We start from the raw sequence: 14,607 nt of genomic DNA, 5'->3' as shown, positions 1-14,607 counted from the left end.
AAAGCAGAGCATTTGGGTTGTTGACTCCCAGGCTCCGGCAGCACTGGGAGATTGTTGGCTCCCCTCTACAGCAGCAGAGGGGCCTTGCCAAGGCAGCAGAAACGCAGCAACACCGATTCAGCAGCTGGAAAATGGTACGGCAGTGACACTCCACCTCGAACCTGCTGCCACAGCAGGAACAACCAGCAACACTTGCTAGAGCCACGTTTAAGTGAAAAAAAGGATCAAGAGAGAACCTGACATTTACAGTCCCTTGTCACCTACCTTAGTTAACAATTTAAAACAAACAAACTAGACCAGGGCTCGTAAACAAATGAGGAAAAACCTGACCCAAGAAAGAAATTGATTTTCTTTTCTACAGAAAAAACTTAAAACCAACATAAACGATTTCCTTGTGCAATCTGGAGCTCTCCTGTGATTTTTGCGTCACTCCCAAGCATACTGAACTGAAGAAGCCCAATATGTAATGGCACATAATTGAGGATATCCGGAAAGATCTGTGGATTAAAAGAAAGGAACAAAGCTCTGGCTGTGTCTTTTTTGACCTTTTTAGACACAACAATAAAACTGAAAAATCCCTGGTGCTACACTGTCTTGTTATTCCTACGTAGCTGGAGGGGAAGAGAGGGAGAGTCCTGAGGGTCCATTTCCTTTGGGAACAAAACGTTTCAGCTATTTACAGATTAATTGAAGACATCACCTACATTTGTGCTGCAGTTGGACCCAACTCAAACAGACATTCATACCAAATAAATACTCAGGAGATGAGCTTATTGATATTCCACCACCAGAGGTGACCCTATAAACAGGGACAGGTGTCCAAAGCCTTATAGCTTAGTCCTGTACTGAAAGACAAAAACAAACAAACAACAACACTAAAACAAGTTACACAGATTTTTTAAGCAGTGCCAGCTTTGGAAGAGAGACGGCCAGTGACCCCGAACTGAGCACTTGCTCATGCTGGCACACAGAACTGGGGACACTGGTGTATGGAGAGCAACTCTTTGCTCAGTCAGATAATAACAGGACAAGGGGGAAAGGTTTTAAACTAAAAGAGCGGAGATTTAGATTAGAGGTTAGGAGGAAATTCTTTACTCAGAGGGTGGTGAGGCGCTGGCACAGGTTGCCCGGAGAGGTAATGGATACCCCATCCCTGGAAGTGTTTAAGACCAGGATAAATGGGGCTTTGGGCTACATGTTCTAGTGGGAGGTGTCCCTGCCCCTGGCAGGGGGTTGGAACTGGGTGAGCTTTGAGGTCCCTTCCAACCCGAGCCATCCTGTGATTCCACGATACAGGTCACATACGGCATTGCCCAGCCAAACAGCTCATACACCCAGACAATTCCCAGTACTGGCAACAACTGTAGCACTTCTCTCTCCGAGAGAGAAAATAAAGCCCTTGAACACAAAAGCTCTTTCAGCTATTTCTCCCAGCAGCACATTATAAGTTGTACATCAAGTATCACTTTACATCGACCAACACCAGTGCTCACATGCTAATAAATCCATCAGTGTGTGTTTTTGCCCACCAGTTTTTCTTCTGGTGCTTTCCACATCTACATCTAAGATCTCCAGAGATAGAGCCTTCAGCCTCAGAGGACAACCAGATAAGGAAAATAAATTTTTACAATCCAACTCATATATTGTACTAAAAGTAAAGCGACTCAGAGAGAAAATGTCTCACAATGAGTTGAATGAATTAATACCTGAAACCCTGGGTTACAATACCTTAAATTCATGCCTTAAACTGACTGGCTCTGAGGGGTGGCATTCAAAACTATTTTGGAGGATCTGGTATCAGAAGCTAGAGACAGATCTTGCCAAAACTGGAGACAATGAAGCAGCAAATACAGCATTAACTGTCAATGAAGAACCAAGCCCAAACCCTATACCCCACAGAAAACAGTAAGAGTGACTAAAGGAAAGCCAAGTGTACAAGTTTTGTATACAAAATACAGCTATTATCTCTAAACCATTTATGCATTAGTACATTAAATTCAAATTACAGCACTGTTGCCTATTTTGAACAGAAAGTGGGTTAACAGTCAGGATCCCAGAGTTCATTTCTATTATCGGAATGGAAAAAACACCCCGATGCCAATTGATGCAGCTTTGGGGCAGAGGGCAGGCCCTCTCACACCCATGGCTGTGCTGCAGTGACCATCCCCTCTCTGCTGCGGGGGCACACAGGAGAGCTGCTTTCGCAAAAGGATGTCGAGCCGTCCATCAGCAGCGTTCTGCCCCACCTGACAGTCCTTGGTTGGACACACGGCCTTCCCAAAAACAGTTTAAGCTAAAAGAGGAAATAGGCAAGTATAAATTACAGAGTACGCATAAAAAATAAAAAATTAAAAGAGTCTTCCGGCTAGACTACGTCAAATTTCCTCGACATATCTGATAAAGCTGGTTAGTCAGTAGCATTTCCTAGTGGCAGCCTGAGAAATCCAAAGTAGTAGGTGTTGTCAAGGAAAGATGCAGATGTCGGGAGCTTCAAAGGACTTTCCCCGGTCCCCCAGTACACGCCTCTGTTTCAAACAGACTGAACTTCAACCAGACAACTCAGACACGGATACTAGGCAGGCATCCAACAACACAAACCAAACTGAATGTTACTTTGCCCAATGTTCAGCAGTCATTATGTGAGCACACAAATACAGAGGAGAAGAGGGAAAAAAAAGACTCTTGAAAATTTAAAAATCCATTTCTCCAAGGACAGGACAAAAATGGATAATGCACGAGTTATAACTAATTTCTTAAGAGTCATAAGAAACTGTTCCAAGATATGTAACCAACGCTTTGGTTGTATTCACAAGATCATCACATGCTTCACGTGATAAAGCAATGGCTACTGCTTGCGTTTCTTTCTGACTTACAGAATATATATTGAACAAACCAAAACTGAAAGAATGAAACCTGAATTGTCATGGGCAGGACAGGGAGACAATTACTCTATGAGATTGTTAAGGAAAGCAAGAACATCTATAAAGCAACTAAACATTAAGCAGTGCTGGAGGTTAGTTGTTCTTGTTAGTCAGCTTGGCCAAAGCATAAATGAGCTTATACTGTGGCAAAGGTGACTGCCAAGTATTCCCGCAGAGAGGAGAGGGAAGCAGATCGTTACCCGTCACTGAATCACACTCCAAAGGCCTCCACAGCAGCAACATCACATCTATCGTGAAGCAGCCTTCAAGACCACGGGGTGGCAGGGAATAGACTTCAGAACAAAAAGAATCTATTAACCATGCAAACCGAAACAAAAGCCTCCACTACTTCGTGCTGCGGATGCTTACAACACATTACCTCCCAACAGCAGCCTTATCATCACCACCACTGTATGCCCGTCGGTCTGCCAAGGCCCTGCTGTGTCCTTCATATTCAGAACCCATCTGGAGAAGAGGCTGGGGTCCCTTTGCTGAAGCCCTCCCCCACATCTCACCCTTTTCAAGACTATATATTGTATATTCAAGACTATATACTACTATAGTTCTTCAATATCTTGCTGGCTTTTAGCTCTTGCCTGTTCTCTTCCAATACCTGAGAAGATGACCAAGACGACCAAGCCAAGCTCCTTACTGAGGCTAGGAGAACACGAGACAGTAGTCATAAACTAAAGCAAGAGACTTCCCAGGGTGGCGTAAGGAAAACGTTTTCCCCATGAGGACAGCCATGTATTGGCTGCCCGGAGAGACCGAGGACTCTCCACTCTTGAAGGTTTTTTCCAAGACCCAATAACTCGATAGAGCCCCGAGCAACATGGCCTGAATTTAGTTTTGACCCTGCTTTGGGTGGAGGGTTGGTTCGGATGACCTCCTGAGTTCCCTCCATACTTGAATTAGTCTAAGCTTACCCTTCCAAATTTCCAAAGCTTTATTGTTAACGTGGACGTTGTCATACCTCTGTAAGCACATTGTGGCCTCTGAACGGGATCATTCAACTGCTGAATGCAGGCCTTGGCACTGAACATGCAGCTCCATGGAATTACAGGCAACCGAGATGGAAAAGACCTGGAAGGTCAGAGGGTTTATTCACCCACTCTACCTTTCTGTACCAATATCAGCTACGTCCAAAGCGTTCCTGGCAGATAGAAGTTTGAGCTGGTTTTAGAAGTCTCTCCTATGGAGAATTTCACAGCTCCACAAACAAACTGCTCCAGGACATCCATCCCTACATCAGTAAACAGTTCCCTTCCTATCTTTTACTTTTCTTAGGGTAAGTCAAGACTACTAACATTTATCCATTTCACCTGGAACACGAAGAACAATTTATTCCCTTCTACTTCGCGTTTGGCTTCAGTTTTTTTTTTGTTTTGTTTTGTTTTTTGTTTTGTTTTTTTGCAGTCTTCACTTCCCATCTCTCACATTACGGAACTGGTCCCATTCCCTAGATGCCCAGTCATCTCCCTTCTCTCCTGAATTGCCTCTAACTACAATTAATTAGTCTGCATTTGTCTCGAACAGTGGCACCCTAAACTGAACGCTGGACATCAGCCAACACATTATCAGTACATTATCAAGGTATAAGTTACTTCATGCCTTGCATAAAAACTCCATTTTCTCTATATACTAATTTTCTTTTTTTTTTTTTTTTTGCCACAACGTTTGTTTCATGATCAATTTTTATGCATTATTTATAATCACTTGAATTCTTGCCTATAACAACAGCAGAGAGCTCACTTGCCCTTTACTTTCAGTCAACTAGTATCCAAGATATAGGCTAACACCACTTTCTGTAAGTCTCCTCTTCCTCCCCCAAAATGTCTCGGTGTTCACCAGTCACAAGAGTTTAAAATCAACCCCTGCTTTTGGGGCTGAAAGTACCAAACAGAGCACTTTCATCTAAACCTCTCAACTGTAGAATGTTTCTTCCTCTTCTGGGCCTAGCAAGGCTTTATTTGTTGACATGTAAAGAACAATGAAGAGCCCGTCTGTTCCCCAAAGGCTTTGGGGAAAACAGATGAAACAGACCTACACAGCCAAGACAGCAGGTTGACTAGATGACCAGCCAATGTAGGTCACTTCAGGGGCCACGAGCAGGAAAAGAATCGGCCTGAAGCTTTTGGGAGGACAAAACAAAAAAAAAAAAAAAGAGGACAATTGTCAGTGTAACTAAACATCAAATAACTTACCTGACAATACCAGTTCAGTCCTACCTCTGATCTGATTTTTAGAGCTCACTGAACACCAGCCAGAACACTTTTTGCTGAACTCAAAGTTCTGCTAATGAAGATCACAAGGGCAGTTTCATTGTTCCTGAGTGACGAGCTGGCTGATTAGATCAGAAGTGTAAATCACACTTTTAGTTACTTAAGTTAAACAGGTGGCCTTCTCTCTGACCTACTACTTCTTCAAACTATAGAAAGTGTAACCTCTCTCTTTTCTCTCATGCCTAGAAAAAATATATATTCAGATATTTATTCCCCCTTAACCCTGTGTGAAAATATTTCATGGTCTTTCATGTGCTTCAAACAATTTGCTTATAAAACACATTAACCTTTCTTAAATGTACCAATCATTCACTCTTATGATATAGTTGTAACTAGAAAAAGAAAATAGGGGAACAATCAATACCGCCTAGTCTCCAAAGTAATGTGTATAGATAAGACTTTAAAGAACAAACAAAACGAAAAAAAAATCCATCTTTATCAACATTGCTAACAAGTTACATAGTTCAGTATAATGTCATGACTGACATTAATACTCTGCAGCTATACAGCTTTCCAGGTTTAAATGCCACATTAACTTTGGTGTTTCAGTTGTCTTCTGTTTAAGACTGCTATCATGGATAGAAATAAAAGGAAAAAAAATAGTGAATGAAAATGACAAAAGAAATACACAGGTTGTTGTCTTCTGTCCCAACAAAGACAATAACCAAGTGGTTGGTCATTGACCCAAGACACGGAAGACCTTTGTTCAAAAACTCCGTATTAGATTAGTCTAGACAAACTAGACTAAGAAGAATGTTTGAACAAAATCTTCCTTTATCAAAAGAAACCAGGGCAGAACAGATAGAGTCAGACTTTGAGATGTCTAATGAGAGAGGAACATATCCTGTCCGGTCCTATTAGCTATATCCTTCTGCGTGTTCAGCTCTGCTAGCTGAACCAGCATGCTACAGCCCTTCAACTCTTACCCACCTCAAGAATCATGCTTTATTGATGTTCTTAAAGGATCAATTATGCTAAAAATAAATGAAAGGGGAGTGAGGGGGAGATCGGTGTCCTTCTAGCTACCGTACACAAGAGAAAGTATTGCAGGAAACCTGGAGGACTTGAAGAATGGAGAATCTGCATTAAATGTAAAACGTCCTCCCAAAGAGCTAAGTATTTATTAACCAACTGAACTACGTAGCATTCCTGTAGCAGTACAAACACAAGAACCAGCAGTGAGAAAGAAAAATTATCTAGACAACAAATGCTTGAATCCATTCTTAAAGCCAACAGTGGGAAAGCACTCTTCAGCTTGAATGCGTAAGAATTACTGTGTGTGAGGAACAATAATATCAGAAGCTTTTACTAAGGTTGTGTTGCTCCCAAGGCTTATGTTTGGAGGCTACACATGGCTAAGAGGGGACATGGCGTGGATGTAAGCACTCCAAACCCCTATCACCCACCCCAATTACACACACTCCGCAAGTGAGCACTTCAGACCAGTCCCTGCAGCATACGGAAAGATTTTTACCCTGTGACCTATAAAAACGACTGGTTTTAATCACACATTACAAGAAATGCACCAGTTCAAAGAAGTTACTCTTTTCAGGACCAACACGAACAACTTCAAGGAAGGAAAAGTTTCACAAATATGTCCCTTTACGGATTTTTCCAAGGCAATGCGTGTGGTTCACAGTTTAAAACACACACTGAACAGGCCTTCTCCACACATCAAAGTCACCGGGCCACCGACCTGCAAACCCTTTCACTGCTCTCCATTTGCATCTCGTTGCTATGGCAAATGCATCAAACAAGAGAACTGGTTGGAAAAATAAGGCTGCGTTTCTGCCTCTAGTCACACAGGAGCAGACGTTTCTTTCAGCAAAGTTTCACCAGGGAAAACTGGAAATAAACACAGAGGACTACAAAAAAGGAGGAAGAACAGGAAGAAAATGAACAAGATTTAAAACATTTTGAGAGTAGAGGGGAAAGAGGACACAAGGAAAAGGCACAGCTCATGCAGTTACTCTTGCTGGACTTGTTCAGATGGTGTTTGATTTCTAATTAAACTTTCTTGTTCTCCAGTTCAAACAATACTTTTAACTTCTTGCAAGTATTTTACATGGGAATTAAATAAGTGTAAGAAAAAAATCCTGTGCCCCAGCAGCCCCAGATATGACAGAATACTGAATCTTTTCCTTAAGCAGATAAAAAGGCACCTCAAATGGCTTTAATTCCCCTGCAGCAGTCAGGTAACGTAAGAGGAAAGCAAGAATTCCAGCAGCCATCTCAGGCAGGGCAGCAAGGGCAACCTGTAAAACACTTAAAGCAAATAAAGGGAAAGCAGAGGGAGGGAGCGAGGCTGCCTCCATCCCAAGCACAAGGGTCATTCAACTACTGTAGAAGAATTTGCAGAAGTCACACAGAAAAAAAGGAAAATGTGAAGCCTTCAGGAGCTCAGTAATAAAGGAACGTCTGAGCCGACAACCTAAACCCAAACTCTCCAAAGAGCGTAGCAAAGGAAATACCACCAAATGGAAACCGGATTTTCGAAGCGAATTAAACTCCCAAGTCTTCTACAAACTTTAGGAAATGCCAAGTTAAAAACACAAGTCACCCACAAGTATGGACAGACTGATACCACTCATTGCCTTTTTCTTCCCCCCCCTCTCCCCCTTTTTTTTTTTTTAATTCAAGATATATTCATCTTCTGGCATGGAAATTGTAACATCAAGGAAAATGTCTGACTAGGTTCTTTTTCCCCTCTGTGAGAGGATGAGTTTGTGTTTACATCACGGGTGGTGGAAAGGCAAGTTTATTTCCTAGAAAGCAAGATCACAGATTTCAGCCTGCCCCAAGCAACATCAGTTACGGTTGATCGAGTCAGATATGATGAAACCTGAATTAATTCAGCAGCAGATGGTGCTGTGGGTTTTTTTCAGCTGAAATGCAAAACATATGGATGGAGTGGCGTAAAGTTTCAGTGAAGGACAAGGGAATGTTTGTTTAAGTCACGGTACAAAGGGAAACATCAAAACTTACAAAAGATACGAAATGTGAGCTTTCCAAAAACAAAATCTCCTTTGTAGCTTTCCATTAACAGACTCCCTTTCCAAAAGAAGCATTTCCCAACACCTGACATGACTCAAAAAATTACTATTTGATACTGTTGAACAATTTTTTTTTGTCTTTGGCAGGGAATACTTGCATACTGCTAGACTGAACTTCATTAATACTCAACTTTCCAAGACATTTTGCCCCAAAACTTTCAAACCTTCACATAATTACAGCTGGGTGATAATAATCATCTAATAAAAGGAAATCTTTGGTTCATTTTTAGGAGCCAATGCACAGTACTGTAACGTATTGCTGTTGCTTACCTACTTACAGACTGATTTATACAGCGTGAGAACGCTTAGCGCTGTATGGGAAGCACAAACGAGAGCCTCTGCCCGCCAGAGCTTACGATGTATATACCACAGCACACACGGCCACTCGTCTGACATTTCAGGATCTATTCATGGCAGGAAGCTTAGACACAATACTAAGTGTTTGCAGAACAGCAGCCTAAGAAAGAAAATTAATTTCAACAGCCGAAGGGCGTCAAAGCACAGCTACCAAAAAAAAGCCAGGTTCCCTCCACTCAGCTGCTTATTTTCTGGTGTGCAACAGCTGGGTCTGTCACAGAGGAAAACAACTTTGGTGCAATCAGAAAAAAGTGCTGAGAAGGGGAATGCAAAAGGTGAGAAGGTAGACAAACAGCAGATGGGGTGAAAAAAACACAGAAACAAGCAAAGGAGGAAAAAAACACAGAAGAGAGCCAACTGGTCACGTAGTTCAAGAACTAGGGCCAGGGTAGGAACAAATCCAGTGTTTCCATAACAAATCTATGCCTCGGAAGGCTAAGGTTACACGGGTTGAACGCAGCCCGTTTGCCTTATCAAAAGCTAACAGTGCGTCCTGATTTCATGCCACAAACAGCTTGATTGGTTGCTAAATTTATGCTCCCAAATTGTATTAGTAATCAGCAGGCTTTTCTAGAGTACCCCATCTCCCCTTTTGGAATGCCAGAAATGGAAGTTTTTAATTCTTGAGCTACAATTACTACTTCCCCTGTTATTTAAGAAGTTTCCTGATAGAGGCGGTACATTTTGCGCACATCATTTCCATGCTTGGCAAACACCAAGACCTCAGGGAAGTGAAGCGGTGCTACGATGTGTTGCAGACACCCCGGGCGGGTACAAGAAGGGCACTTTTAAGATGTTTCGGGGAAGAGCTGGCGGCCAGATCCCCCGGCTACTCTGCACAGGTGAGGAAGAGGGGAGCAGTTCTCCCCGTCTTGGCACGAGGGATGGAACACAGGAGAGATGCCAATCGCAGCAGCCAAAGCAGCAGCACTCTTGTTATCTTGCCAAAGCAGGGAAGAAGGCACATCTTTCACCAAGACAGCACGCCCAATGCCAGAGCCCCATTTCCTTTAGCTTCACCTACCACCAATTCACGTCCTTTTATTGTCCACTCCACCCAAGGTGTCACCCAGCCACGTGTCAATAGCCATTTTACTTGACTGGTGGTCAGCTTCCCGAGCTATTCATCTTTTCACATTGCTCTTCGTTATTCCTTCTTTTTTTTCATTTAGCATCTGACAAGGCAGCATTACAAATCAACACCGAAGCTTATCATCTGTGTGTCTGGGACGTTCAGTGACTCAGAGTGAATCAAGCTCGTCCTTCTTCGGAGAACCAGAAGACAGACGTTTACTACAGCGTTGACGTCTTCTGCAGAACAGGATCCACGTAACAGACATCTTTCCATGCTCCATCAGAGAGAAGTCCTCCAAGCAAGCCTCCTGGTGACTTCCATCCACACATTATTATTCTTCAGCAGTTCCCTTGTCTAGCCTGCATCCAAAAGTGCAAAGGACCTAAGCCCAACTTTCTGGTCTGCTTAGACCAGCACTGGTAGGATGCTGGAACTGTACCACTGCAAGCTACAAGGAGCGAGGGCAGGCACTGCTACCTCCGCTCCTGGAGCTATTTCAAGCCCTGCGACGCCAGCCAAGCTCCGGATAGCTCGCACCATGACCCTGCGTGCAGCACGGACACAAACTGCTGGCTAGTGAGATCCTCAATGTTACGTGAGACCTTCACCTGCCCAGGAAACCTGTACGCTATACCTTGGCTGCAGACACCACTAACATGGCAAGACGCAGAAATTTGGAACTGTAACTGACATCCTTTCATGGACTTGGTTCCAGAAACAGCTGCCCAACATTTCCACCATTTCATAGCCTCCTCAGCAAAATCTTCACACGCTGCTGAAGAGACTTTTTGAAAAGCAAGACGGTAATTTCAGATTTGCCAAGAGGATAGCTTTTCACATTTAAAAGAAAAAACAGCCACCTGATTAGGTAACTATCACAGGGGCTCTCTAATTTCATCTCAAAGCAGACACTATGCACAGTCAGACAGAGGAATGCAAAGAGCCAGGCTCTTTGTTGAAGTAGCAGACCATCATCAAAATCTGAGTCCAGAAGTCTTTCAGAGGCGGTTGACAATGAAGAAAGAATTTTTTTTCTTAATTGGGGAATTTAACATTAGTTACTGGATTATATGGCAAACTATTTTCAGCTTTCATGCTTCACTAAACCGGAGTATTTAGTTCATCGCTCACAAACCCATTATTACACTGAAGAAAATGGAGAGCAATTAGCATACAAAATGATAGCTTAAAGGTGGTGTTAATTGGAAAGAAATATTTTTAATGGTGTTGTATACAATTAAGTGAGATAACCAGGTTCTGGGAAAAAAAAAAACAATTTGCTAAACCATTTCAGTAATGTCTGTTCTTCAGCTGATGTTTCAAGTTTAAGCAAATTCAGTGCTGCAGCAGGTTCAGTGCGATACGCCTTTGAAATACCTCGGTTCAGCCACTACCACGTGGGTTGCAACCTAAAAGCTGGTCCTCCTGTTGAGCAAGCCATGTTCAGAAAACATACATATCAAAACAAAGACTAAATCATCGCAACAGTGGAGATCATCACTGAATTAAGCTCAAGTTCCCCAAAAGAACTGAAGAAGGAGAAGAAAACAGAATGCAGGAGTTTTCATAGCGCGCCGTACAGCAGTGCGCTGATGCAGCTGGTCTTGCAACTCATTGTGTATTTTGTGAGGTCCTATAACACACTACCAGAAACAGCAGAAAACAATCTAAACAGAGTCACTGGTGGGGAAAGAGTAATTGTGCACGCTTTTGTTCATGAATTCTAAGCAGAGAAGAAGGAGAAATCTTGTACATGAATAGTTAATCTTCCAGAGGAAGAAAGCAGACAGGAGGAAAGATGTAATCCCTCATTACCAGTGAACTATACTCAGATATAAGGTGTTAGTTATACAAAGATATTACAGAAATGTGCCTTGTAACATCTGGGATTTGTTTTAAGAGCTACAGTGAACTATTTTAATCCAGCTGAGTGATGTTAATTCACTTTTACAAATTTTTTGCCAGATACTATTTCTAATCTATTCATCGCACATCTACAGCCATAAACCTATTTGCACCAGTAGCTTTTATTTAATTCCTAGTTACAACAACCCTTTGTATTTTAAATGAACTTCTACATCACTATTTTTTTTGGCTCGGGAGATATTTAATATTTTCTTCAAATGACAGAGCAGTCTGCTAACCTGTAACACGCCCTATTTTTAGAATCACACCTATCTCATATTTTCCCTTCTGAAAACACAGCCTAATTACGCTCTGGAATAATACCTCCCTGTATTTTTATGCGAAAAAGGGCTTCAACATACACCACTCTCAAAAGCATCTCTCCACACAGACAACGCTACCGCAAGCAGACTTTAATGAACAACTGCAGCATAAGCCCCATGTTAGCATGCAGGGGCGGCATTTCTCTGTTTACCCAAAGTGCTATTGAACTGTTGCCCCCACAAGCACGTACCCACAACAGCATTCAGCAGCATCGCCTATTCCTACGGCCTTCATCCAAAAAAAAAGATCCATGCCCTCTGTTTGCCTGCACAACCCCTATTTATCTAATAAGGTGAAATGGAAGCAGTAAAGACCAACTGGTAGGTACAAACCTTCCCCTACAGCCTGTTTTCTTGTGGCACAATTCTCCAGATGCATCAGCATATAATATAAATATCAAATATTCCAAATATCAGCATATAACATAAAGAATCTTCTTTAAAGGAAAAAAAAAAGTCATCATTCAGCATTGCAACCAAAACCCAAATATTGACGTTTTATATATGGGTGCATGCGTAGGTATATTTCCTCTTATGTTTGAATTATGTAAAGGCATCTTGAAAGCAAAGACATCCGTGGGCTAATCTGGAAGTTCTTCAAACAATGAAATAATATCTTCCCATAGAAAACCGAGAAGAGCCAAGAGTTCACTGATGAACACCAGATTTTTATCTCCGATAAAAGAGCAATTTGAATTAGCTGATGTTTCAAAATGATTTAAGCTCCACTCCCACTACCGCTTCTACATAGAGTTATTCATGTGTAGTGTGAGCAGCCTCATGGAAACCCATCCATGCAATTTTAGGTACAAGGTTTATGGGTGGGAGAAGAAAAACCCTTTATCATCCTAGGCTGCTCTGGCAGAGCTTCGCGATGCAAACGGCTGGAGCCGAGGTGCTGCCTTTCCCCGATGAGTAAGCGTTTGCAGCGTGTGGCCGCGGTTAGCCACGATATTTTTAGGGTTTTGCAGCTCTACCCCCCCTATACACACACACCCCGCTTCTTACCTGACCGCCACCCGCACCGAGCTCTCGTCCTGGCCGGCCGACATGGTACCGGGCGGGCCGGGAGAGCGGCCCCGCCGCGCCGGGGAGGGTCCCCTGGCGACGGAGAAGGACGAGGAGGAAGAGGAGAAGGACGAAGAAGAGGAGGAGGAGAAGGCGGAGGCAGCGGCTCCCCCCCCCCTCACCTCCTCCACCTCCCCTCTCCAGCCATTTTGGGTGCCCGAGTCGCTAGGTGGCGGCGCTCCTCCCCTCACACACACACACCCCGCTCCGGCCCTGGGCGGGGAGAGCCGTCAGCCCGCCCGCCGGCCTGTCAGTCAGTCAGTCCGTCAGTCAGTCAGTCAGTCAGTCTGTCCGCCTGTCCGCCTGTCCGTCTGTCCATCTGTCTGTCAGTCACCCCACAGGCCGAGGTCTGGCCTGCTGTCCTCTTCCCCTACCAAAACGCCCGGTTTGCAGTTGGAAACCCTGTGGGCGGCTGACAGGAATTTCTGATGCCAGTGGTACCCCCTGCCAGGAGACAAGCCCGGTTGTTTTGCCCAAAACAACCCGCATTCCTAAGGGAGGCTTTCTGTCAGAATAAGCCCGTTTTTTGTTTTTGTTTTTGTTTCTGTTTTAATTCTAACAGTATGCTAAAAACCTTGTGCTTCAGGTTGTTTGGTAGCAAACACTGCTCGCTGCCAGGCCCTGGCCTCTCTCAGAGGTGGGCAGGTGAGGTCTGACCATTGGACAGGGCTTCTGGCCATCCACGTCTCTTCCACAAGCAAGCCCCCCTCAGGAGAAGAAATCCACTGTGTCATCATTACTCTGCATGTTTCTCCTCCTTGCTCGCTCACCCTCTTCTATTCTCCTTGATTCACTTAGGGATTGGAGCATTTCCAGAAAGCGGCTGGCCTGGAGGTTGCTGTACAAAATGGTGGTCTCCTGTGCTCTTCTGAATCACGTAGCACCGCCATACACAGCTCCAATGTCGATGGAAAACAGGGTGGTTTAAGCTCCGCAGCATATCACTGAGGTGTGCTGACATAACATTTACTGGAAGGGCAGAAAAATGGAGGCACAGGTAGTTCAGGCTGCAGCTGCCTCAGGAACCTGGTACACAGAATAAACCTAATTTTCCCTGGGCTTCCAGCCATATTCTCTATTTTATGCCACAGGCAAAATGCTTTGCTTCTTTTTTTTTTTTTCACAATATTTTATAGATAACAGATGAAGTTCTCGCAGATCAATTGTGTTAGCATTCATGCAAAATAGCTTCAAAATGAAAGTGATAGAAAGCTCATAGTTCAGGGCGTTTCCAGCTAGTGGGGCCTAAACACTTGTGACGGTGTTGTGCATTTACCTTTATTATACTGAGCTACTTAACAATAGCTCCGTGGTGAGTGGCCTCCTATAGCATATCATATATCATAATTTATTTACATCAGATTTACAACTCAAGCTAAAAATAAAGCTTAAGCAAACATGGAAAATACAAAGGTTATTATGTTTTCGCTGTAATAGCTTTAGTAAAGTGGATACTTTCTTATCCAAATGTGTCCAATACTTCTTTCGTGTTGACACGGCTTCAGTGCTAATGTAACAAACACATTAAAGCCGAATTTGTACTTGTACATCACTCTGCATGTGTTCCACGCAGCATCTTTAGCTGGGTAGGCCCCAGCAGAGCAAAGCCTTATCAACCTCACC

The 14,607-nt window shown here is 43.4% G+C and overlaps 1 protein-coding gene across 1 annotated transcript in view; it reads right to left on the bottom strand.

The window, feature by feature from the left end:
• KIF21A (kinesin family member 21A) overlaps positions 1-13,337 on the bottom strand; it is a 91,551-nt gene extending 78,214 nt beyond the window's left edge. Inside the window, 1 exon segment of the mRNA XM_040544708.1 lies at positions 12,925-13,337. Within this exon segment, the coding sequence (XP_040400642.1) occupies positions 12,925-12,968 (44 nt within the window). The 5' untranslated portion in view covers positions 12,969-13,337.
• Between the last annotated feature and the right edge of the window lie 1,270 nt (positions 13,338-14,607).

Source organism: Cygnus olor, chromosome 1, assembly GCF_009769625.2.
Source record: "Cygnus olor isolate bCygOlo1 chromosome 1, bCygOlo1.pri.v2, whole genome shotgun sequence".
Lineage (NCBI taxonomy): Eukaryota > Metazoa > Chordata > Aves > Anseriformes > Anatidae > Cygnus > Cygnus olor.
This window is presented reverse-complemented; position numbering and strand designations above follow the sequence as displayed.